Genomic DNA, 24989 nt, shown 5'->3' with positions numbered 1-24989 from the left:
TAATTAAAATTTTTTAGTATACACATCAGTTTATAAACTATATCATCATGGAATGCAATTATTGTTAAATCTCTATGGCCATATAACATACCTCACTTTGAACCTAGTATATAAGATAATTGTAATGCAATACTGTCTGATCAGTACTTTCTTAGCATTGCTTTGACTCTATCACCAATTAACCAGCAAAATGCCAGATTGGAGATGTGGCTCAAATGATATAGTGCCAGCTGTGAACAAACAAGCTGAAAGAATGAGACCCTGAGTTCAATCTACTATACAGGCACACACACACACATACTCACACACACACACAAAAGGGTAATAAACATAACTATGAATATCTTTATTTATTTATTATTCTTTAATCTTATGAAGAATTAGTCTAGAGGTCTTTAATCCTTTTCCCCCCATATTGAGGGTTTGAATTCAGAACCTCATGCTTTCTTGGCTGGTGATACATTGCTCAGCCATATTTCCAGTTATGTTTCTTACTGGTAATGTTTTAGGACAGGATCTCTTCCTACTGGAGCTTGTACCTGACCTAAGATCAACATTCTTTTAGGTTTTCCCAAAGAAGGTAGGATCACAGGACACACCACAGAGTCCATATTCCATTCCATGGAGATAAAGAGTCTTCTGGACTTTTCCTCTGTGGATTGGTCTCCCAATCCTGTTTCTACCAATCTCAGCCTTTCAATGTTGTTTGGAATGACAGATGTGTGGCACTATTGCATCCAACTGTGAGTTAAGAAGGGATCTCAAAACCTTTTCCCCAAGCTGGCCTCAAACCACAATCCTCCCTTTCTCAGCTTCCCAAGTAGCTAGAATTATAGGCATGACCCACCAATATCCACTGAGATATCTTATAGATCTTTTAACTTTTTCATTAATATTATATATTTCAAATTTGCATTAAAATCACAGTATATATCATGCTTTTCTATTTTAATTTCTGAAGCTATGTGAACATAAATATCAAAGTGAATTTTTTTTTTATTTTGAAATTAAGCCTTAATACAGTAAACTCACTTTTTAGGTGGCCTTTTTGTTGTTGTTAGATCTCTAGGCTTCTCTACCTAGGCTCAAAATCATTATGATGTCAGTTCTAACTATAGAATCAACCGAGTGTGAATAAAGTTCTTAGCAGATAATTTTGTATGAAAATTGAAAAGCTGGTTCTAAAATTTATGTGAATATGAAGCACTTCCTGTTTTCTGTGAACTGAACACATCCTGAGTTCCACTATACCCCACTGGAAAACTACTGCTTTATTCAGTGAGATAATCCATTACGATAACTCCTTAGTTTAATTCTCATGTTGTCTGGAGGTCAGAAGCCGCTTCAAGTTGCTTCTCATTCTTTGACACACTCCTAATTTCTTTGGACACTTAACTTTTCAACGTAAGTTGCTCCAGTTTCATTCATCTTGTAGTTTATAGCCATACCCAGGGGTTCAATCATTTCTCCCAAGACACCTGATTTTATTCATGGAGAATGGTGTTTAGAAACCAAATTCTCAATAATAAGTATGCTCGTTTCCACTCAGGTGTTACTATTCCTGGACTCTCCTGGTAGATATAGCAAGGAAATAAAGCTTTGCAACAAATCAAGGATTGTTTAACTTTGACTCTAACCTGACTGATTTATTTTGAAGGTAAAGCCTCATAATTACTAAGTGAGCATTCTCACTTGAGCCATACCCCTAGTCCTTATTTTGCTTTAGTTATTTTTCAAGTCTAGTCTCCTGCTTTACCTAGGGTCAGCCTCAGACTGCAGTCCATATGTCTATGCCCTCCATGTTTCTGAGATGACAAGCTCATGCCACCATATCTGGCCTAGTGACTGAGAAGGGATCTCATTCACTTTTTATCCAGGCTATCTTTACTACAATTCTTCTGAACTCTGCCTCCTGACTACAGGAATGAGCTGCTGTGCTTGGTTTTCAAAGTTTATTTAAAATAACAGTTTTTAAACATCAATTGCTCTCTAAATGCTTCAATGCTGAAATAACAAAGGGGTGGCAATGTTATCAGACGCTTTGTTTTCATTTACTGTTTGTAGAATGGGAACTTCTTTGTACAACCACTTAAAGATAACAAAAAATTTTTAAAAAAAACTTTGGTTTTAAGCCTCCCCACCCCAAAGTAAATGCTTCAATGTTGAAATAATGAATACAAATGCATGTGCAAGAAAAACTTTCATAACTTCAAGAGCTCAGGGAGAAGTTATAACAGAGATTACTCTAAAAATATACAAATATATTTATAAGTCAGTAAGTTGAACACATGGTAAGTGGCAAGTTATATTATGCTATTTTCTCATGGAAGCATTCTCCAAATCATTTTTAAAATAAAGTTACATTTTTATGTCTTTAAACTTATTTTTAATTATCCTTTAAACAAAGTATCTTTTTTTTATTTCAAGAGTGGCATGAGATGGACCTGGACCTCCACCTCCGGCCAGGAGGCAATTAACTAGTACCTTTTCCTTACCATCACTGCCATACCCAGCTACTGCATTAAACAAGTAGGGTATTTTGTTTTCAGGCACTGAGCAACACACAACTCAGGACTATGATCTTTCTGAGAGGTAGACTGCTCAAAGAGAGTTCCATGCATGCTACAGTTTCCCAATGAGGGCAGGGAGCATGTTTCAGACTGTGTTTCAAAGAGGTGAATAAAGACAAAGTGATGGGCTAGGGAAAGGTGTACTGGAGCTGAATCTGCAGAATGTGCTGTGTAGCAGATGAATGTATAAGGATGCAGACCCAGTGATGCCCAGAAGTGGGCTAAGTCCACCTCATTCGGCACCACATCAGTTCACTTGACTTCAGCCCAAGCATTCTTAACTGAACAGAGAGAATGACGAAGCATCTTCATTCTACTTGGAATAAGTCACATGAGAAAATGGAAGTGGTTGGTTGACCATGTCTCAGTACATAAAAAAAAAAAAAAAAAAATCAGTAGAAATGTTACAAGGTTCTCAAGTACTCTGCTTTGTAATCATTTAGAACTTAATACTTTTGAATGTGTTTGACTAGACATGAAAGATATCTGACTGCCCTAGTCACTCTTCCAACCAATACCTCAAATAATTATTCTATTTGATGCAAATGGGAGAAACTACAAATTGCATGCTGCTTAATGTAGGAAATAAGAAATGTGGATGTTCCACATCGCATAAGCTCTGATGAACTAAGTTAAATTGCTTACAAGAGAGAGAAAACTGACCAACTTAATTCCTGAAATAGCTATTTGCCCAATTATTATTCAGAGGCAGCGTTTCTGTCTGCCATTTTCTTTGACTAGTAATTCATTGGCCTCAGGGTTTGAAACAAGTCTTGGGTTTCCACTATGCATCCTGCTGGTGTATGCTACAAAAATACTCCCCTTTGGTGGCACATGTTATGTCAGTTAAGTAAAGACTTAAGCACAGAAACTGATGATGATCATAGTCTCACTTTATTGATGCAATATGAAATATGCCTTAGAGACTCCTAACTGTTCACTGTTTGTCTGCCCTGAATAAGCCAGCATGAACACAAAAATGATTACATCTTGCAAAGTTTTCAAAGTATGTGGGATATAAGACATTTTTAACTTACATCTTCATATTATTAAATTAAAGTGATCATTGCCTGAGAGGTACAAGAATGCCAGACCTGAGCAAAAATTAAGAGACATTCTAGAGTTCAAGCCCTAGTACAAGGGAGAGAGGGAGGGAGGGAGAAAGGGAGGATAAGAAAGGAAAGAAAAGGAAGGAAGGAAGGAAGGAAGGAAGGAAGGAAGGAAGGAAGGAAGGAAGGAAGGAAGGAAGGAAGGAAGGAAGGGAGGGAGGGAGGGAGGGAGGGAGGGAGGGAGGGAAGGAAGGAGGGAGGGAGGGAGGGAGGGAGGGAGGGAGGGAGGGAGGGAGGGAGGGAAAGAAGGAAAGAGGGAAGAAAGGAAAGAATGAAGAATGAAAAATAGAAAGCAGGAACTAAACTGAGTCTTAGCCACACAGATGAAAAAACAGGGATTCTCAGTATCATTATTTTAAAGACCTTCCTACAGGGCTGAGAATGTGGCTTAGTGGTAGAGTGCTTGCCTAGCATGCATGAAGCCCTGGGTTTGATTCCTCAGTACCACATAAGCAGAAAAGGCCAGAAGTGGTACTGTGGCTCAAGAGGTAGAACACTAGCCTTAAGCAAAAGAAGCTCAGGGACAGTGCCCAGGCCCTGAGTTCAAGCCACAAGACTGGAAATAAAAAGAGCTTTCTTACATTCTCTATATAGAATCTTGGTGCAAAGAGTTTTCTGTTTCTTAGTTACAGAATCCACAAGGGGGATTGATGATAGTGATTATTTTCAACTGAAAGCAAATCTGTGTCACCAATTCCATGTCTCAACACCATAAAACACAGACGATGGAGTTGACAGTTATTTATTTTGATTTATGACTTATCAAAGGAAATTTTAGCTTGCATCATTGTTACTTAAAATCTGGGGCAGAAATTAAAAATGTGGTGATCAGTTGTGGTGCTTCTGAATAAATTTAGATTCTTACAAGAGCTACTCTGTTCTCTTGATACAGTGAGAAACAGAGAGGAAGATCCTGGAAGTTTAGACAAGAATATCCACTTATAGCTTGGGCACAGGTGGCTCATGCCTGAAATGCTAGCAACTCAAGAAGTTGAGATCTATGGATCATTGTTCAAAGATGGCCTAGGGAGAAAAATGTATATCTCCAACTAACTAGCAAACTGGAAGTTGATCTGTGACTCATGTGGTAGAATGTTAACCTTGTGAAAAAGCTAAGGGGCAGCATACAGGCCCTAAGTTCAAGTCTTAGTACTCACACAGACACAGACACACACACACTCACATATACACCACATACAGAACGCTACTTTATGAGTGATACTTCTTCACTCATTTTCCAGCATGAAAAGAAATAGACTATAAATTGGTTTGATTTCCTGGTTTCATGAAGAACAAATAATAATTCTACTTTCCAAAACAAGCTCTATCATGATCATAATTATTGGCCTAAGAATTTGTGTCACATCCTGCTTTTAGTAAGAGAGAACTTATTATCTATTTTCTCCCTTAAATTACATAAAGTATATTTCCACGCTTAAAAATTAACCACTCATCACTGCTAATGGGGATTATGTAATCGGTGCTCAGCAAAAATACAAAACATATAATTTTGTTGTGAGTTTTGGTGTGATCTAAAGCCATCACTAACGGGATGCACTTGATAACTATCAGTTCGCTCTTATTTCCTAATAATGTAGAAAGTTTACATATATTCTGAATTCCATTATTACCACTTGGAAAGAATCTTGGCAGCTTTTAAATACATTAAGTGAGAACAGTAGCTATTAGAAATAATTCACGTATTTCCTTGGCTATTTGCCCTTTATTTTCTAGAAAGAACAACAAATACACTCTCGAAATGTATTTATTCTATGAGTCTTTCAACGCTATGAATTTATTATTGCATAAGATAATTATGCTTCTGCTTTTCTTTCTTTGCATTTTTCTTAGTTATATGGGATTATGTACAGTCTATATTCATTACACTAAGGGCAAAGGAAAGAATTCTGCTACCCCCAGCAAGTCTATTTTGTTAACACATCTGGCAGAAACAAGACAATTGTAGGACTGACACCTTTGAGCATGCTTCAGCTGGAACAGTACAATGTTAAGTTAAAGTTGTGCAGAAAAACTTTAAAATTTGCAAACCCTGGTTAGCGGAAAAACCTCCTGTCTGACGAAGGAGAGGAAGACTTATTTGACTCTGTCCCCTCTGCCTTTTTGTGCAGAAGCATTAATTCACCTTCTCTTCCCACCCCCTCGATCTCTTTTGCTGGCTCTCAGTCTCTGAGAAGCAGCCCTCACCTGCTCCATTCTCCGGGGGACATTAATGCTAGCTCTTCCCCTAGACAGGTTTCCAACTGGCTCAGAAGCCCAGAAATTGCAACTCTTCAGAAACAGCTACTGATGCTTTGGGGGGACTATGGGAACATCCTTCCCTCCCACTTAACTTCTCCTCCTGCTGGGGTGGACTTTGGGACCTAGAAGGGAGGAAACCATAGCCTTCTCTCCCCCAGGGCCTAACTACCTGCCCCACACGCCGCCCCACCCCTGCCCAGCGCCCTGGCAACCAGCGACGCACCGGGGGGGGGGGGGGGCCAGGTTTCAGCCTGCTGGTAGCTTTCTTTCTCTCTGTTGTCCTCGCGCTGTTTTTCCTCCTGCTGTATTTAGTCAATTATTCGATGGCGAAAGCAAACAACCCAGAGCTCTCGGTCGTTGCATCTTCCTTCCCATAAAGCGTATATGTGCTTTTCCCAACCCCCCACAGCCAGGTAGGACCTGTGAAGCAAAAGGCCCCTAGGCTCACCCAGAGATCCATCAGTGTCAATGTTGACCAATTTCATTCCACACGCTCGCACCCACGAGAAGCTTCTCTAATCATATTCCTCCCCACCCTTCGGGGTTCCACTGGCGCCCACGTTTTAGGAAAAAGGAAAAGGAAATTCGACACGCAAGAAGAGTGTGGAACCCAAGAAACAAGTGTGAATGTGTAAGGCAATCAAAGGTGTGCGTGTGTGAGCACGGCCTGTCGGTCCCGAACAGGTGGCTACAGACCGTGCCGGCCCGTCAGAAGTCTCAGAACTCCCCGCCGGGCTCGGGCTGGCGCCTCCGGGCTCACCTGTCCGTGGGCAGGTGACTGGCGGAGCGCCAGGCTGGCCGCGTTCCCGGACACCTGGCCAGGACGGAGGGAATGCCAACCATGTGGGGTCGGGGGCGCCCTCTCCCGCCGCCACTAGTTCTCCGCCCTGCCTCTCCCTCGGGGCGGAGGGGTGCTCTTGATTTCTTTCTGAACCCCTTCCCCCCCGCCCCCCGAGACAGAGGGACCATTTCCCTCGGGCGCCTTACCTCAAACAGAGGACCGATCTTGTTCTTCTCCAGGTAAGCCTGGATTCGGGTTTGCTGCCGAGACGCCATGGAGAGCCGATGGAAGGCACTGGGCAGACCGCGCGACCGCCCCAGCGCCTCCGCGGGTGACAACCCGCCCGTGCCCGGGTCCTGGGGCCGGGACCAGAGCTCCGGAGCTCGGGCTTCCCGGCGAGCTTGGCCGGCCCGGGCCCCGCGGCGGGCGTGGGCAGCGGCCGCGGGCGCGGCGAGCTGGCGGGGCGGTGAGAGCTGGCAGCCCCGGCGAGGCGCCTCCAACTCACACAACTCCGAGGCGAGGGGACAACTCGCTGGTGGCCGGCAGCCTCGAGGTTCTCCGCAGCGAGCGCCGGCGCCGAGGGGACCGGGACCGAGGCTGAGCTCGGTTGTCCTCGGGGTGGCAGCAGCGGGAGCCCGAGTGCGGTGGGCGCGCGCGCGGCCGCCCGGCTGCTCCGCCCGGAGCCGCGCTGGGGGGCGCACGCGGCGGGCAGGGGCGGAGCGCGGGTGCGCGTCCCGGTCGGCACCGTTCCCGGCTTACCCGACCACACCACCCCGGGGCTGCTGCGATCTCCCGATCGGCCGCTCCCTAGCGACAGCGCCGCTCAAAAAACCAATGGTGAAGGTGCTTCTTTCAAAGTGCGCATAAATCTGGTGCTTGTTGGCTACTCCTTGGCAGCTACAACTGCAGTTGTAAGGGATGGTCCCCGCCGCCCCTACGGAGCGCGTGCTCCACGCCTAATGCTCGGCCCCACGCTGCTCTGGGCGCTGGAAGGGCGGAGAGACCAACCCGTGCGTGGTTCTAAGGATTTGCGGCGAAACCAGAATTGCTTTCCTTTGGGGGGAGGTGAGAGGGAAGGGGGTGGAGATTTATCTGGACCCGGAGCAAGTGGACTGACGAATGCAAACTGAAAACCAGTTGAAATTTTCCAAAGGTTGAGCGCTCAGGTTGGAAGCAACCTTTCAGCACCTGACACCAGGAGGAAATCAAAAATGCGCCAGCTTTCAGCTACGAACTTTGCCTTCTTTAACCACCCCTTAAAATCCAGGAACATAAGTGGCAACTTCTTTCTACAACTACTTAAAGATATCATATATACATATATGTATATGTATATTTCTAGCTACACTCACAGGCTACCTTCTTCTACTTAACACATTTTGTGAGTTCCTCACATATAGCCAATGCCTTTTTTTTTTTTTTTTAGCATGCAGAGGGGATTCCAGGTTGAAGATCTCAAGAAGATTTCTCCTCAGAGCTTTTCCTTGTTAAAAGAAATCACTTAGGCCCCAGTGACGATTTCTGTGACTCCTATTACGTGTTGTCAAAATAACCGAACAAACAAGACAAAAAGAAAAGAAAAAAGAGATTTATAGCAATAAATATAAATGGCGAGAATAATGGGAAAATATTTCTTTACAGCAGACTGCAATAATAGTGATTTTTCTTTTTTTCTCTTTCTCCACTGGGTGCTGAATTTCTGTGAGTCATAATTTATTGGCTTTAAGCTTTTTTTTCCGTATTTTAGATGATTCATGGCAACATAAAATAGTTTAGATGAGAATGAAATATGTCAGAAAGTACTGTTAATTATACTTAATAATTCAGATACATGAAATCTGCCAGAAGAATGAGGAGCTTAACCATCTTAGACAATCTGAAACGAACAGTGACTTGAAAATAGAAAGATGTCCAGGTTGTTACTTTTACAACCATCACATGCTTTTTCATTATAGTTTAAAGCTATACTTAGTTAGGTATGTTTTTCATATACCTAGAAGTTGAATAGAAAATGAATACCAACACTTCTATTTGTTATAAGGTATGCTGCAAAACTATAAGTTAGGCCATGTATTATCCAGTGCAAAGACTGAGTATTTTTGAAAAGCCCTTAAGACTTTTCTCTCCAATTAGCTACCAAAGTGATAGACCACTGGCCTTGAATGAAAAAGCTAAGGGACAGTACCTAGGCCCCAAGTTCAAATCCAACCACTACTACAAAGAAAGAAAAGAGAAGGAAAAGAGAAAAAGACCTAGATCTTCTAGAAGTCAAGAGGCTCTTTACATCCAACAATTAATGTGATTGTGAAGTCTTCACTCTGTTGTAAACACTGCACTAAAAATCTTGGATAGAAAAGACAAAGCTTCAGCCAGCAAAATGCTTCAGTACAAAAGAGTAAATCCTAAAAATATTCATACCCTTCTATGTGCATTAAAACACTGAACACTAAAATTTACATATTCAAAATTCCTGAAATATTCTCCAAGCCTTCCAAGGCTTACAATCCCAAAGCATTTTCTTCTACTAGTCTTCAAATCTGACCTCATGGGTACAATAAGTATGTCTAGGACAGCCTCTTCAGGTGTGTTTCATTTCATTGAGGCCTATACAGTAGTATTATGTGAATGAGGGTTTAGAAAACATGTAAATGTAGCAATTGCACGTGTCTCATAGCCTCAAGAAGTGATTGAGTAAATATTAAGGGAAGAGTCAGAATTTTGAGTTTTCCACATGGGATTAGTGGAGTAAGGATAGGGAAACGTTTCAGGCTTTAGCATTCAGAAACAGCATGTACAAAGGCACAGAGGCATGCAGGAGGCTGGTGGTTGGAAAGGCATAGCATATACACAGAGGAAGATTGTTCTATGAAGTTAAAAATTTACTCAGAGTTCCGTTCATTTAAAGTCCTAACTGCCCTGTTAAGTGATGAGAAGTGCCTGTCAGGTTTTACAATCTGTGACAGATGACAAGGCCAGTGTTAGAATGGAGAGATGCAGAAGACAGGATTATTCAAAATGTATGCAGTTCTTAAACTGATCTGAACTCTTACCTCTCACCTAAAATACTAAATACTTGGAAAGTTGATATCAGAAAGATTACGGTTTCTGGCCAGCCCTAGTTGGGGCATACACAAGAAAAACCCCAGCTGGACACAGGGCTATGAATCTGTCATCACAGAAGGCTGATGTCAGGAGAATCAGCATTTCTAGGCCAGCACAAGCAGCAAAGTTCACAAGACCCCATCTCAACTGAAAAAGCTGGGAGTGGGGGAGTAGTTCATGTCTGTCATTTAAGATATGGCAAGAAGTAAAAAAATAGGAGGAACAAGGTCCAAGTACAGACCTCATCAAGAAAAGACCCTATCTCAAAACAACAAGCAGAAAATAGAGCTAGAGTTATGGCTCAGCTGTCAAGTAATTGTTCAACCAGTATAACACCCTGAGTTCAAAACCCAGAACTACCAAAACTAAAAATAAAACAAACAAAATAATAAACAAAGACTCATATGTTGATTCGTTGTATGTATAATGAAGTTGTACAAGGATATCAGAGATAATATTGGTTTCTGAAACAAATGGTAAGAGATGGTAATTATTTACTTAAATCAGCTGATAAAATTGGCTGAGCCAGATCCTATTTATGATTTTTTCTGAAATTGAAGCTATTTATACTCTCTACTCTAACTTGAAGATTAGTCAAGAATTAAATTTATAGATATTAGCACCTCCTATGGAAGGGGCTATGTCTCATGCCCAGTACTTCATAAATGATGATAATCGGTAAGTTAAATTTTACTAGATAAATTCAGTCCAAACACGCTCTTTGAGGCTAACCATTGTCTCTGACTCATGGCATTTATAGTTCGTTTCCTACCACTAATTGCATATCTATTTTGGTTCCTCTCTGGAATTGTAAACCCTCTAAAAGCATGACTTATATTTTAACAGTTTTTCTATCTTTTATAAGTAGGCTTTTCATACTCAGATCATTTTGTTTTCAGTACTGGGAATTGAAACAGAACTTTGTGAATATTGTAACATTTGAACCATATCTCCAGTCCAATAGTTTTTAATTCCAGTACTATCGTTTTTTAATTCCAGCATTTTATCCTTAAATGATGATCTTCCTACCTCTGATCCTTAAGTAACTGGGATTACAGGCATGTGCCATCATGCCCAACAACATAGTTGTCTTTTTAATAAAGATTCTATCATTGTACATTTTAGTAATTTGTATCATTTAGTCCTTTGAAGATTAATTGAAAAGTAACCATGGTCTTGGAATGAATTCAATGACTTTAATTCCAAACACACAACATGGTATCTTTATTATCCTTTCTCTTTTTTTGGCTTGGGTACAGCATGAAAAGGCCGTTTCCCATGAGATAGCTTTGACCTCATTGTGTTATAAGAGTGCCTGTCAGCATAATTTACAAGTATACAGAATTCAATTTATAGGATGTACTAAAGCCCTTGTCTAACTCCATTTGTAAGACACTTTGCACAGCTTCTTAAGCAAATGATTTTCAATGAAAGATGAGAGAATAAAAGTAAAGTCTAGTTGAAATAGTAAGAGTGCAGGCCGCTGAAATAAATTTAACAGCGAAGTCAAAGAGCAGCAAAGTTCTCGAAGAGGTGGGCCCAGAGAGTTTTCCTCATTTCTGCCAGAAATGCAAACAATCAGAGCACACACCATGTGCTAATCACCTCATTTAACCTTCAGGGCCATGTCATGAAGTGCCTACCATTGTCCTCATTTCTTCAGCTGAGGACATTGAAGCAAGAGGCAGATAAATAACCTTCTCAAGCATACAACTGGTATGTGGTAAAGTATGTATTTCAATTTTGGTAGCATCTCAAATACATCAAGCCTTGTCTACCTGTGTCATGGGGGTCACACTTGCCTTTGATTTCAATTGCTTCAGAACAAGAGTCATTTCTTTTGTGCTAGTATAAAGGCTTGAACTCAGGGTCTCATGCATTTCCTTTTTCATTCATGTCTGGTGCTCTACCACTTGAGCCACATCTCTAGTTCTGATTTTTCCTAGTTAATTAGAAATAAAAGTGTCTCAGATTTGTCTGCCAAGGCTGATTTTGAACCTAGATACTCAGACCTCAGCCTCTTGAGTAGCTAGGATTACAGACATGAGTCATTAATGCACAGCAAGAATCATTTTGATTCTTTGACTTCCCTTTGACTAATCTGACCTCCCTTCTATGCAGATCTGGGAAGCACGTAGGCCCTGGTGGGAGAAATTGGATTATATTTTGACTCCACATTAAATGAATACATTGGGTCTTGTGAGTTTGAATTATAGCTAATCAATCACATTAGGACTAACATTTCCTAACTGCTAATAACACCAATTTATTAAACCTACTAAATGCAGAGCTCAAATGATGCAGCCAGACGATAAAATCCTGTCTCATCCAGTGGTATTTATATTTCTTTAATTTCCATGTTTCAATACTGGATTTTTAATATTTAATTTTTAATATGTAAAATGTTTATAAGCAATCGCCATCTAAAATCCTTTGGTTTATGTCTGTAATATTTTGTAATATGTTTATCTGTGCAAAGTCATGAATCATTTAAAGGAAATTCCATCTATCAGACAGAGCAGATATCCTTGTTAATTACTAGCAAATTCTGTTCATCTTAAAAAATACTAGCTTATAACTACTAAAAAGGCATTGTCTTGATTTTTCAGCCTAGTGAGAGTTTATGACAAGACAGGGAAAGGGAAAGTTGAAACAATAGAAAATGCTTACATGATATTGAAGATCTTGAAAGGAAGGAGAAAATAATAGCAACTGAGCAAACAAAAATGATGCAGTACGGAAAGCAATTGTACTTGGCAGGCACCCTGTGGAACCAGGTGCTCTGCCTAGGCCAGAGTGTACTATTGCTTCCAGTCTATCTGTCAAGGAATAAGCAACATGAGACCTATTTCTCAGCACATCTTGTAAATGCCAGCTAATTCTTGGTCATAATGAAGTGTATTGCACAACCCTAGCACAAAAGGTTAGAGGACTTTTGAGGAGAATTAGTAGAACTACCATTGCCTAGAGGGAATTTTAATTTAAACAAAAAAAATGACTAAACTCTTTGCAAAAACATTCTGAATAGTGTAATAACCAAAATGACAGGTTCTCTCCTTCTAAAACACATACTGGCCCATAAATGATGGGTCACACACACCCTCTCACCTTCAAATGACCTTGGACTTGTGTGACAAAGAATAGTGTGATGCCTAAAGATAAGCTTAGGTCCCACAAGTACTGCAGAATCACCAATTTATTTTTTAATAAGTTCAGAGGGGTTACAGTTGCATGAGCAAGATAATGAGTACATTTCCTATCAAGCATTGTTGCCTCATCCTTTGTTTTTTTCCCTACCATCCCTTCTCTCCCTCCCCACCTCCTCAACTACACTACCCCCTCACCCGCCTAAATTGTAAAGTTTGTCTTTCAACATAGTATCTTGTACATCTCATTGTTACAATGGATCAACCTGCATTCCTATTTAGAATCACTAATTTATATGCCTGTTGCCAAAGATGGAAGAAACTCTCCTAAGGAATGACAACTGAGCTTACTAACTCGGCTTAGAAGAACAAAACCACAAAACAAAATGTTCAAAAAAAATATGCTGCCAATTCATTAGGTCAAATTGAGGCCATCGCCAATAACCAGGCCCACAGAGTCATGAACACTGAAATCATGACGAGTACACATGTGTAGTAAAGTCCAACTGAGGCTGATGCTGCTTAACATTCTGTTAAGCATTCGTAATGTTTCTGTAAGAGAATGGTTTGTCCTCTGCGGGAGTCAGGATGAGATGACATGGGTGGTCCCTGCGGCAGTGCTTGGATAGCTGGAATGAGTGGGCTGATGCCACTCTCCTGCCGGGGAGTTCTTGCTCTGGCAGCCCTGATGGTTGTTAGAAAGCCAAGCTGCCTATCCTCCAGCCTCTCCTTGTTTTGCCTCATTTGCTCACAATCCCTTGTCTTTATACTTCCCACCACCATAAGTCGAAGCAGCCCATGGCCCTCCCCAGTAGCCAGTCAGGTGTGGGTGTCATGCCCTTGGCCTTTCCTGCTCCAGACCATGAGGCAAAAGTAAACCTTCATTTCAGACACTAGTAGAGCAATGGAAAAATGGGGTAAGACAGTGAGTGTTTCAATAAGATAATGGCACTGGGGTGTCTTTATGTGACTGAGACTTGTCCATTCTTCACCTTGCCTGGCGCTCTTTTTCTTCTTTCTCTCCTTTTTTGGGGGGAGAGGGTTGGAAGGGAGGCAGCACTGAATCTGGATGGGCCTGGATGTGGTTCTTTAGATTTTCACTCATGGCATTCTAACACATGAGCCACAGTTTCACTTCTGGCTTTTGGTAGCTAATTCAAGATAAGAATCTCAGGGACATCTCTGCCCAGACTGGCTTTAAACCATCACGCTCATATCTCAGCCTACTGAAAAGCTAGGATTACAGGATTGATCCAACAGCAACTCAGTTTCTCCTTTCTTTACAATGAGATTCTGTTCATCTTACAGCCAGGACCTAAAACATCTGTACAAAATTGTCTGTGAAAACCAACGGACTTGAACTAGTAATAAATCTTTTCTGCTACATGCTTTCTAAAATGTATCTTGATTCCATATCTTAGCTATAGTAAAAATGCTGCAATAAACACAGTTGTGCTGGTAGCTTTATTATAGCCTTGTTTGTGATCATTTGGGTAAATGCCCAAAAGTGGGATTGCTGGATCATAGGGGAGCTCTATGTGGAGTCTTTTGAGGAACCTCCATACTACTTTCCAAAGTGGTTGAATAAGTTTACACTCCCAACAACAATGCAGTAGGGTTCCCTTCTGGCCACATCTCCTCCAGCATCTGTTGTTATTAGAGTTCTTCTTTATAGCCATTCTAACTGGGGTGAGGTAGTATCTCAATGTTGTTTTGATTTGCATTTCTTTTATGGCTAGAAGCATTTCTTCATGTGTCTATTGGCCATCCTTCTTTCCTCTTCAGAGAAGTTTCTCTTTAAGTATTTAGCCCACTTATTTATTGGACAGTTGTTTCTTTGAGGATTTGTTGTTGGGGGATTTAATTTTTTGAGTTCCAGGTATATTTTAGATATGAGACCCTTGTCTGTTGTATGGCTAGTGAAGATCTTCTCCCAACCCGTGGGCTTTCTATTGATCTTGCTAGCTATATCCTTTGCCATGCAGAAGTTCTGCAATTTCATGCAATCCCATTTGTCCAACCTTTCTTTGATTTGTTGTGTTTCTGGGTCAGATGCCCCTCAGTAGATGATCAAGAAAATGTGGTATATATATACAATGGAATTCGATGTCTCCATCAGAAAGAATGACATTGCCCCATTTGTTAGGAAATGGAAAGACTTGAAAAAAATTACATTAAGTGAAGTAAGTCAGGCCCAAAAAACATAGGTCCCATAGTTTCCCTCATTTGCAATATCTAGTATATGTATGAGTCAAGCAGAAAAGGTCAGATAAGGTGATGTTAGGAAAATGAACCCTAAGATATGTATTTAAATGTTTTTTTTCTTTCATGCATTTGTTTCTAATGCATTTATAAGATTATTTCTTTGTTGCCTTGTATGTCCCTCCCCCACAGTATAACCCCTGCTTTCACTGTATTTGATATCAGTATAATTTGTGGAGGGGAAGGGGCAAACCAAGTTGTTTAAATAAGGATACAGGTGGACCCGTTGCAGCAATGAGAATTACAAGTTGTCATGTCCAAAATGAACTTTACAACTTTGGTGGAGGGGGAGGGGAGGATTGGGAGGGGGCGGGGGGGGGGGGGGGAGGCTGGGAAGGGATGTGAAGGGTAAACAAAGGAGGAGGCTACAATGCTTGATAGGAAATGTACTCATTATCTTGCCCATGTAATTGTAACCCCTCTGTACAGTATGTTCACAATAAAAAAACTTATTAATAATAAAAAAGTGGCTTGAATCCAGAAAAATAAAATATATCCTCTTTTTTTTTTTTTTTTGGTCTGTCATGGGACTTGAACTCTGGACTTGTGCTCTGTCCCTGGGCTCTTCAGCTCAAGGCAAGCACTCTACCACTGGAGCCACAGCACCACTTCCAGTTTCCTAGTGGTTTATTGGACATAAGAATCTCATGGACTTTACTGACTGGGCTGGCTTTGAACCATGATCCTCAGATTTCAGCCTCCTGAGTAACTACGATTACAGGCGTGAGCCATCGGCGCCAGGCTAATAAAAAATATCAGTTTGTGTTCATGGTCCTATTTTTAAATCTTAACAATAGTATCTTAGATTTCATAAATCTAAGGGTACTTATTTCTTACTGTAGACATACATTGACTCATAAAATTTGCTATGTAAGAAAAAACCCATAAAAACAAAAAATTTCCCTTCATTTGTTAATAAAATGATATATTAAAAACTATCTTTAATAAAGAGAATATGGTAAAGTTATTTCTGAATTTACACAGTGCAAGAAAATTGGATGGTTAGCCTTTTACATTTAACTGCTATTTATTTTCAAACAAAGAGGCAAAAATAAAATTAGGTAATGTTGGAATGGCACCTACTTAATGAACTGCTGAAGACTAAAGTGTGTGCGTGCGTGTGTGTGTGTGTGTGTGTGTGTGTGTGTGTGTGTGTGTGTGTGTGTGTGTGTTCTGGAATTAGAATCCATGCTTCATATATCAGCTTCATATATACTGGGCACACTCTACTACTAAGCTACACTCCCAGACCTATGACTGGATTTTTTTAAAAAGGTATTTTTCTAATCCCTGAGTTATACTCCCTCAGACTATAACTTTCTCAAAGTAAACTAAACTGGTGTTGCTGTCAAACTTGAGAACAAAGTATAAGCCAGCTACCTGCTGACAACTGTGGGACTCACAATAGCACATCATTACTACTCTGTATTTACAGTTGAAGAAATTGAGGTTAATGGTTGTTCAATGATGGTATAAAATAAATTCATGGACAGGCCAAAAGGTAACCCCAAAATGTATTCTTCCATTTTGGATAGAGCCTAGTGGATGACTTATCAAGAGAAAACTTTAATGATGAGGGAAGGATTGTGGCCAGACAACTAAGCAGGATTCTTGATAAAATTGGGTGATGCTAAGATGGACACAGAAAGTTGTGGCCTAGTTGTGAGAAAGATTTAGAGGTAACTCATTAAAGTATGACAAGGAGATACTCATCAATACTTATTGATCTAGTACATTCTATGACTTTGGTAACATTTTGACTTTCGGAGACATTTTTAGTGGGCAGGGAATGTATCTCAGTGGTAGAGCACTTGCCCAGCATGTCTGAGTTCCTGTAGTCTATGCTCAGCACTGAAAATAAACACATTTTTCTTTAGAAGAATATTCAACAATGTCATTGAGTAATATGGAGAACCATGAGAGATTCATGGGATCCAGAGGAACATCAAAAAATGATTAACAGTTATTAATTGACTAGGTATCTAAGATGGGGTTCAAGCTGAACCCCATGGAGGTCTGTGTATACATAGATCTCTTTTAGCTTCTCTGCCAGCATTCCCAAATATCATGTAGGGAAAGGCTCCTAATCCCTTTATGATGGCTCCCTGTTTTATCCTCCTTTGCCAAATAAATCCTTGCTGGACTTCTACTTGGTAAATATTCTGTTTTTGTGAAACCCTTCAAAACTTTTTTTGTTGAGGGTTTCAAGTTCCTACGATTTGCATGGAAATCAGAAAAATGTGTTCAGCATTCCTTTTGCCTTCTGTCTGTCTTGTGTAGGAATGTTTCTCATTCCTTTCCTTTCTCTGGTGACATTGGACTCAGATCTATATCTATATTTGATATCTTTAATATTTAATATTCTAAAATCCTTCCTAGTTGTAGACAGAGAGATGCTCCCAAGGCTGGTGAATTCTACAAGGTACTAGAGCTGAAGAAGCGTGTATTTGATGTGCAGAAAAACCAATCCAGAGCCTTTATCTGACCTATACTTCTAAGAGATAATATTCCTCTGCTTTAATCTTTCCAGAAAGCTAGTGATCACACATAATGATTAGAACTGGATTAAATTATTCAAACTGGCCAATCCTAAATCTTTTATCTGGCCTGACTTTGCCTTTTTTCAGAAGCACCAATATAGGGCATAGTCATTCCTCATTCCCTCCTACGTTGTGCCTCTCTATGCCTCTCCAGATTGCCTTGAAGAGCAACTGAGATGTTCTTTGGTTTCAGATGGGTTCACATCCCTCATAAACTGAACATGCATTTCCTGTACGTAAGCTACTGGACACCCTTACATAGCAACATAAGACCCTACTGTACCAAATCTTTATACTTACCATCATGAGGCTGGCTGGAATTTGAGTTTCACTGTCCTCCCCAACATCACAAGAGAGATCTGTACTACATATTGCCTGCCCAGGAAAAGATCCAAACTTAAAATCCCAACTATGAGACAGATATTGGTGGCTCACACCTGTAATCCTTGCTAGTCAGAAGACTGAAATATGAGGATCACAGTTCAAAGCCACTCCAAGCAGGAAAGCCCATGAGATTCTTATCTCTAATTAACTACCAAAAAAGCTGGAAGTGGAGATGTGGCTCAAGTGGTAGGGTAATAATCTTGAGCAAAATAGCTCAAGGACAGGGGTGGGAAGATAACTCAGTGGTAGAGTCCTTGCCTTGCATGCATGAGGCCCTGGGTTTGATTCCTCAGCACCACATAAGCAGAACAAAGCCAGAAGTGGTATTGTGGCTCAAGTGGTAGAGTGCTACTTTGAGCTGAAGAGCTGAGGGACAGTTCCCAGGCCCAGAGTTCAGGCCCACAACCAACAACAACACCAAACAAAGCTCAATGACAGTTCCCAGGCTCTGAGTTTGAGTCCCAGGACATCCCCATCCCCAATCACAAATATGGTTTCTACCAAAGTCATGTCCACCATTAAAAGGCCAGGAAACCATAAGTCACCTGGGAATTTTTTGTTTTCCTGAGCCCCTTCTGGCTCTCCTGTGTGAGTTCTCAGGAAAGTAAATTGCCTTTCCCCTCATCTTTGACTTCTGGTCACTTCACTCCCACATACAACCTTCCATTTTTGTACCATCTACCATGAAACCTTTAACAGAGCAGTCAATGTCAGTACCATGTCATTAATTTCCAGATCTATGTGATAATAAAACTTTTTCTTTCTTAAAATTATCCATCCTCAGGTATCTTATCTTAGTAACAGATAAGACTAATACAGAAGGAAATACTTTCAAATATGTCTACAGATCACACAGTTTTCATCAAAATTCCAACTAGATTCTTTCCATAAATTGGCAAGCTGAACCTAAACTTCACATGGAAATGCAAGAACCCAAAATAACCAAACATCTTGAAAGAAGAAAAAAATTGGAAATGTTACATTTCTCATTTTAAAATGTATTATAGAGCAACTCCATCATCAAAATGAGGTGTTGCTGGTATAGGATGGACATATATATTGATGGACTAGAATGAAGAGTCCAGGAGATCCTCACATCTATGGTTTTAGAGAAGCAATTTTGTAGAATAATATTTCCACCAAGTTGTACTAGGAAAAATAGATATCTGCATGCAAAAAAGCAAACGTGGATCTCTACTCCACTCTCTCTATAAAATTACTCAAAAGGAGTCAAATGCTTGAATCTAGGAAAAGCTGGGCACCGATGGCTCACAACTGTAATCCTTGCTACTTAGCAGGCAAAGAATTGAGGATCATGGTTCAAAGCCAGCTGGGGTTCAAAGTCCATGAGACTCTTATCTTCAATTAACTACCAGAAAACCGGAAGTGGTGCTGTGCTCAAGTGGTGGAGCACTAGCCTTGAGCCAAAGAGGTCAGGAACAGCACCCAGGACCCAGAGTTCAAGCCCCATGAACAACAACAAAAAATCTAGTAAGTAAAACTTGATACTTTTATAGAAAAAGACAAATGCTGATGAGGTTTGACTAAATTCTCTTAAATATATCACTAAACACACAAACATCAGTGAAAGTTGGATGTCATCAAATAAACACCTTTTAAACACAAAAACACCATCAAGAAAACAGTCTACAGAATGTGAAAATCATTCTGAATCATCTAAGATTTGGGTCTAATATACATTAAAAGCATTTATAACTCAATAATAAAAATGGCATGTAACCTAATTGAAAAATGGCAAAATTGAAAAAAAAGGCAAAATGGTCAAATTACCATTTTTACAAAGCAACTAAAGAAGCAAAAATGTACATGAAGAGATGCCTAATATCATTAGCTATTAGAGCAATGCAAACCAAAGTGCTAGAAGATACCATTTTACATCTACCATTATAGTGAAAGTGCTAGAAGATACTATTTTACATCTACCATTATAGTGACACACAATTAAAAAGACTTTCATTCTGTCTTTCCTGTTATACTGTCTATATGCCCTGTTTTCAAGGGCTGTCTTCAAGGTGAGTATTATATCATAGGGCAGCTACTCTCTGACAGCTTACAGTAGTCTATAGTTTTTTTTTAAAGAATTTATAATTTTTATTATAAAAGAGATGTACAGTTACATAAGTCAGGCATTGAGTACATTTGCGCACATCTGTTTCTGAACATCCCTCCCTCATTTTCTCCAATTTTTGTCCCTCCAAACCCCCCTATTCACTTCCAATAGAGTCTAGTGAGTATCACTTCTGCATTAGTTCACCCTTTGTCCCACTATTTCTGTTTCCTCTTCCCTTTCCCAAATACAAAGAGTACAGAAATTTTTTTTTAAAAAAATAGTGAAAAAGGGGGGGAAACAGAAAAAAAGAGCTGCAAAAATATAATAAAAACCTCTTGTTTTCGTTTCTTGGAGTTCATTTCAATAAGCATCATTTTATACGATCATACACATAGCTATGGAGCCCTTGTGATCCTCTTCTAAGAATATCTTCTTTTGGTCTCACTGTGTGAATGTTTAGAGTCCTGTTTAATTAATCATGTCCAAGTGTAAGTATTTGTCTTTTACCATTCATTAGGTTTACTTGTAGATTTATAGGCACATTTTGATTGTCACAAATGAGGGAAACCATGTGACCTATGTTTGTTTGGATCTGACTTACATCATTTAATGTCTTTTTTCCAAGTCTTTCAATTTTCTTACAAAACTGGCAGTGTCATTCTTTCTAATGGAAGCATAGAATTTAGTTGTGTTTATATATACCGTATTTTCATGATCCTTTCATCCAATGAGGGGCATCTGGTTGATCTTGGCTATGGTAAACAATATTGCAATGAACCTGATTGTGCTGGTAGCTTTAGTGTGGCCTGGTTTGTAGTTATTTGGTTAAATGCCCAGGAGTGGGATTGCTGGGTCATAGGAAAACTCTTTTCAGGAACCTCAATACTGTTTTCCAGAGTAGGTGAACAAATGCTGGAAGAATATTAATACCAAACTTCAAACTCTATTACACAGCTGTAGTAATATAATCTTCCCTCTCTCTTCTTCTCTCTCTCTTCCCCTCCATTCTTTCCTTAAAGGATTATAATTGTAAAAAAATTCTTTCTGATCCTCTGCATTTCAGCATTTAGGTGTCTTTTTCATGAAAGTGGCACTACTGAGAACTATCCCCAATGACATGTCTATTGGTTTTCATGGAATATTCATAGCTATGATGCAATAAAATCCCTGTCCATATCTGATTTTCCCATGACCTGATTCTCTCCAACACATAAACCTCACATGGGAATTGCTTGGTCACAAGGATGCACATTCAAAGTCATGAGACACTGCCACACTGCTCTCCAAAGTTTGTATTGATTTGTAGCCCTTCCAACTTTTGAAAGTTTCTTTTGCCAGAATCTTCATTCGTAGTGAAGAGGAAACACCAATAAAAAGTGAGTCGCAGTTCAGATTGGATTCTCCTATTCTCTACTTAGCATTAAACTCCAGCCTTGATTATTTAACATGATAAATGCCTCAGAGCAGACACCAGCATGTCAGTTCTGTGGTTTATTGTCCTGATTCTCAGCTCTTTCTTCATTTCTGGCCCAGGGCAATTTCCCTGACTCTCTTAGCAGTTTAGTCATGCATTTATAAGGATGTTAGTTATAATTTATTGAGCAATTCTTGGTGTTTGTAGCTGGAGGGTTTTCAAGTTAACTATATTGCCAGCCTCTTAAATCCCAGACAGTGTTTTCAGAGCCTGACCAATCTTTAAATACCCCCAGATGTTGGACACTATAAAGAAAGGAAATTAAATCAAAGTTAGCAGCTATAAAGAGCCATTGAACTCTTTCCCTATGTTTTCATTAGCCAGGCAGCATAACAAAACAATGGTAGTAGTTCTAAATCCAGATTGTCTGAGTCTGAACCCCAATTCTGTGTGACCTTAGGCTTTGTGCTTCATTTCTCTGGGCCTCGGTTTTTTCACATGTAATGTGAGGATAATGTTTATAGTGCTTTCTCTAGAGAGTTGGTGTGTGCATTCTGAGAAACTATTTATAAAAGGCTTAGAACTGAATCTGATAAACAGCATATCCTATGCAATCATTTGACAAATGAATAAAATAGAATAATGAATATTAAACATCTTCATATTACTTATGAATATTTTAATAATGGTCTTTTCTTCTGTTCCTTGAACAGGTAATCTAAGGTTGGTAACATCACAAATGGGCTTTTGCCTAAACGTATCTCTATACCATAGAGTACAAGTGAAATAGCCATTCGCCATTTTGGTCTAGACACAAAGAATTATCTGTTCAACTAAGCAGTTACGTAAGGCTGGGAGCAAGCATATTAAGACATGGTAACAGCTATGTACCAGTGCTTTGTAATGTCTATAATCCTAGCTAATCAGGAAACTGAGTTAAGTAAAATCACATCACTGTTTAAACCCTGCATAGACAGAAAACTTCAAAAGTCTCCATTTAACTGGGCTAGAGGTATGTTCAATGGTAGAGACCGGTGGACACATTGTTCCTCACAGCCTGGGAAGTGGCCAGAGTGCCAATGAAAGCAAGCTCCTTCAGCAGCATCAACCTGCAGTCTTCCGCTCCTCAATCAGCCACACTGTTTCCCACTCTCCCCTTGGGCTTCTCAGTTTTTCAGGTTTTTTTTTTCTTCTAGTTATCGGAGCATGTTCACCCCTCAGTTTTTCAGGTTTAAAAGAGGCAAAATGGGTAAAATATTTAGAAACATTTCTTGTAGTCTCAATTAGTCAATTCTGTGTCTGAGGATTAGCTCATACAGCAAGCCTGTCAACAACACTACAATAATATGACTTTGGGTATTACATGATAAACAACTAGCTCCTTGTCTGCATGGTGTCCATTCTTAAAGATGGCCAACTTAAGTTCTCTCCTAAAATATGAAGAGAAAGAAACTGTTCCCAAGACTACTTTGCTTTCTCATGCAGAAATAGATGTGTATTCTGCTAATGATATACCATCAGTTTTTCATACTCCTAATAAAATGCTTCCTTCTGCTTTTCTCACATCATTCCAAGATCTCTCTACATTGGCAGAGTTGAGTCATTGTAAAAAATGAAAATGGCCCACAAAGGCAAGAAGGAAGAAGGAAGAAAAAAATGAGAGAGAGGAAGGAAGGAAGGAAGGAAGGAAGGAAGGAAGGAAGGAAGGAAGGAAGGAAGGAAGGAAGGAAGGAAGGAAGGAAGGAAGGAAGGAAGAAAGGGAGGAAGGGAGGGAAGGAAAGAGGGAAGAAGAGAGGGAGGGAAGGAAGGAAGGAAAGAGGGAAGAAAGGAGGGAAGGAGGGAAGGAAAGAAGGAAGGAAGGAAAGAAGAAAGGAAGGAAGGAGGAAGGGAGGGAAGGAGGGAGGGAAGGAGAGAAAGAGGGAGGGAAGGAGGGAGAGAAGGAAGGAAAGAGGAAGGAAGGAGGGAAGGGACAGAGGGAAGGGACAGAGGGAAGGGATGGAGGGAAGGGATGGAGAGAGGAAGGGAAAGGAAAGGAGGGTGGGAGGAAAGGGAGGGAGGGAGGAATTTGTATTACTATTTTAATTATTTGCATTCCACATGAATTATTTTGTCAATGTATACAAAATAGTCAGCTGAGATTTTGGTTGGGATTTCATTAGATCTACAAATAAATGTACAAATGTTAAGAATTAACATCTTAATCCTATTAAATCTCTAGACCATCGATACTACACATCTCTCCTTGTACTATGACCTTCTGTAATTTATCTCAGTTGCATCTTCCCTGCAGAGTACACATCTAAATGGTAAGATCAGGCTCTCTTCCTCCTTTGCTGTGAATACCAGGTGCTGCTCGCTGCAAATAATTTTAGATTATTTTTCTCCCTAGTCTTATATAGCTCCCTCATCACATGCACACGCTGATCAGCACCTAGCACAATCTTCTAAGCCAGACTTCTGGGATTTCCTCTTGGTCTTTCTGTCCTATGGATTCTAGCGATTGTGTTCTTCCCACCTATTTTCTCATCAACCTGGAGTGACACTCACTTCGACTTGAATTGGATTCTCCTCTTCATAGTCTAGCATGGAAACACCCTTAGGTCAGTAAGCCAGGGCAAGCATAATACTGACTTCCTTCTTTGCTGTCTTGAAAGGACCTTGATCCTTCTTGCCTGATTTCCAGTGTCTTCAAAAACCATTATTTCATGTATTTTATAGAACTTTTGGTTGTGTTTAAAAGGAAAATAAATCTGGTTCTTATGAGTCTATCTTAGCCAAAAATAGTCACAGCTTTTTTTCATACATTTTTCTCCCCTAGTTTCTCTTTGTTGTCCTAAGGCTCAGTTGTACAAGTATGAAAGAACTTTGGCTATTATCCCACGTCTCTGAGACACTCATGATCATTTCCCTCTTCAGATGAGATAAATGAAACTGATTTTCCCAATAGACTCCGTGTTTTTGTCACTCCAAACTGCATTCACTCTAACAAATAGATCATCGTAATTCACATGTCCAAAACCTTCTCCAGAATATGTCTTCCTCCTGAAGAATTTCTACTTTCCTTTAACACCTAGCGAGTGAATTCTCTTACACATGCCTCTGACTCCATCTCCATCTGCCCTATCCTCTTGCACTTGCCTAAAATTGTACATTTGCCTGTAAATGCTAAGTACTCCCCCTGTAATAACTTATTCTGATGTCTCCTTTACTACTTTATGAATCAGATAAAAGCAGATTCTTTTTTTTTTTTGTGAGAATACAGTACAGAGGAGTTACAATTACATGGGCAAGATAATGAGTACATTTCTTATCAAGCATTGTTGTTCCTCGCTGTTTCTCCTTCCCATCCCT

The 24989-nt window shown here is 40.0% G+C and overlaps 1 protein-coding gene across 1 annotated transcript in view; it reads right to left on the bottom strand.

The window, feature by feature from the left end:
• Positions 1–7001, bottom strand: part of CUNH8orf34 (chromosome unknown C8orf34 homolog) — a 347290-nt gene extending 340289 nt beyond the window's left edge. Inside the window, exon 1 of the mRNA XM_042666515.1 lies at positions 6926–7001. Within this exon, the coding sequence (XP_042522449.1) occupies positions 6926–6994 (69 nt within the window). The 5' untranslated portion in view covers positions 6995–7001. The remainder of the gene's footprint in view (positions 1–6925) is intronic.
• Positions 7002–24989: the final 17988 nt, after the last annotated feature.

Source organism: Dipodomys spectabilis, unplaced genomic scaffold (assembly GCF_019054845.1).
Source record: "Dipodomys spectabilis isolate Male_0828 unplaced genomic scaffold, ASM1905484v1 ptg000015l, whole genome shotgun sequence".
Classification (NCBI taxonomy): domain Eukaryota; kingdom Metazoa; phylum Chordata; class Mammalia; order Rodentia; family Heteromyidae; genus Dipodomys; species Dipodomys spectabilis.
Note: the sequence above shows the minus strand (reverse complement) of the source record. Positions and strands in the feature narration are given on the sequence as shown.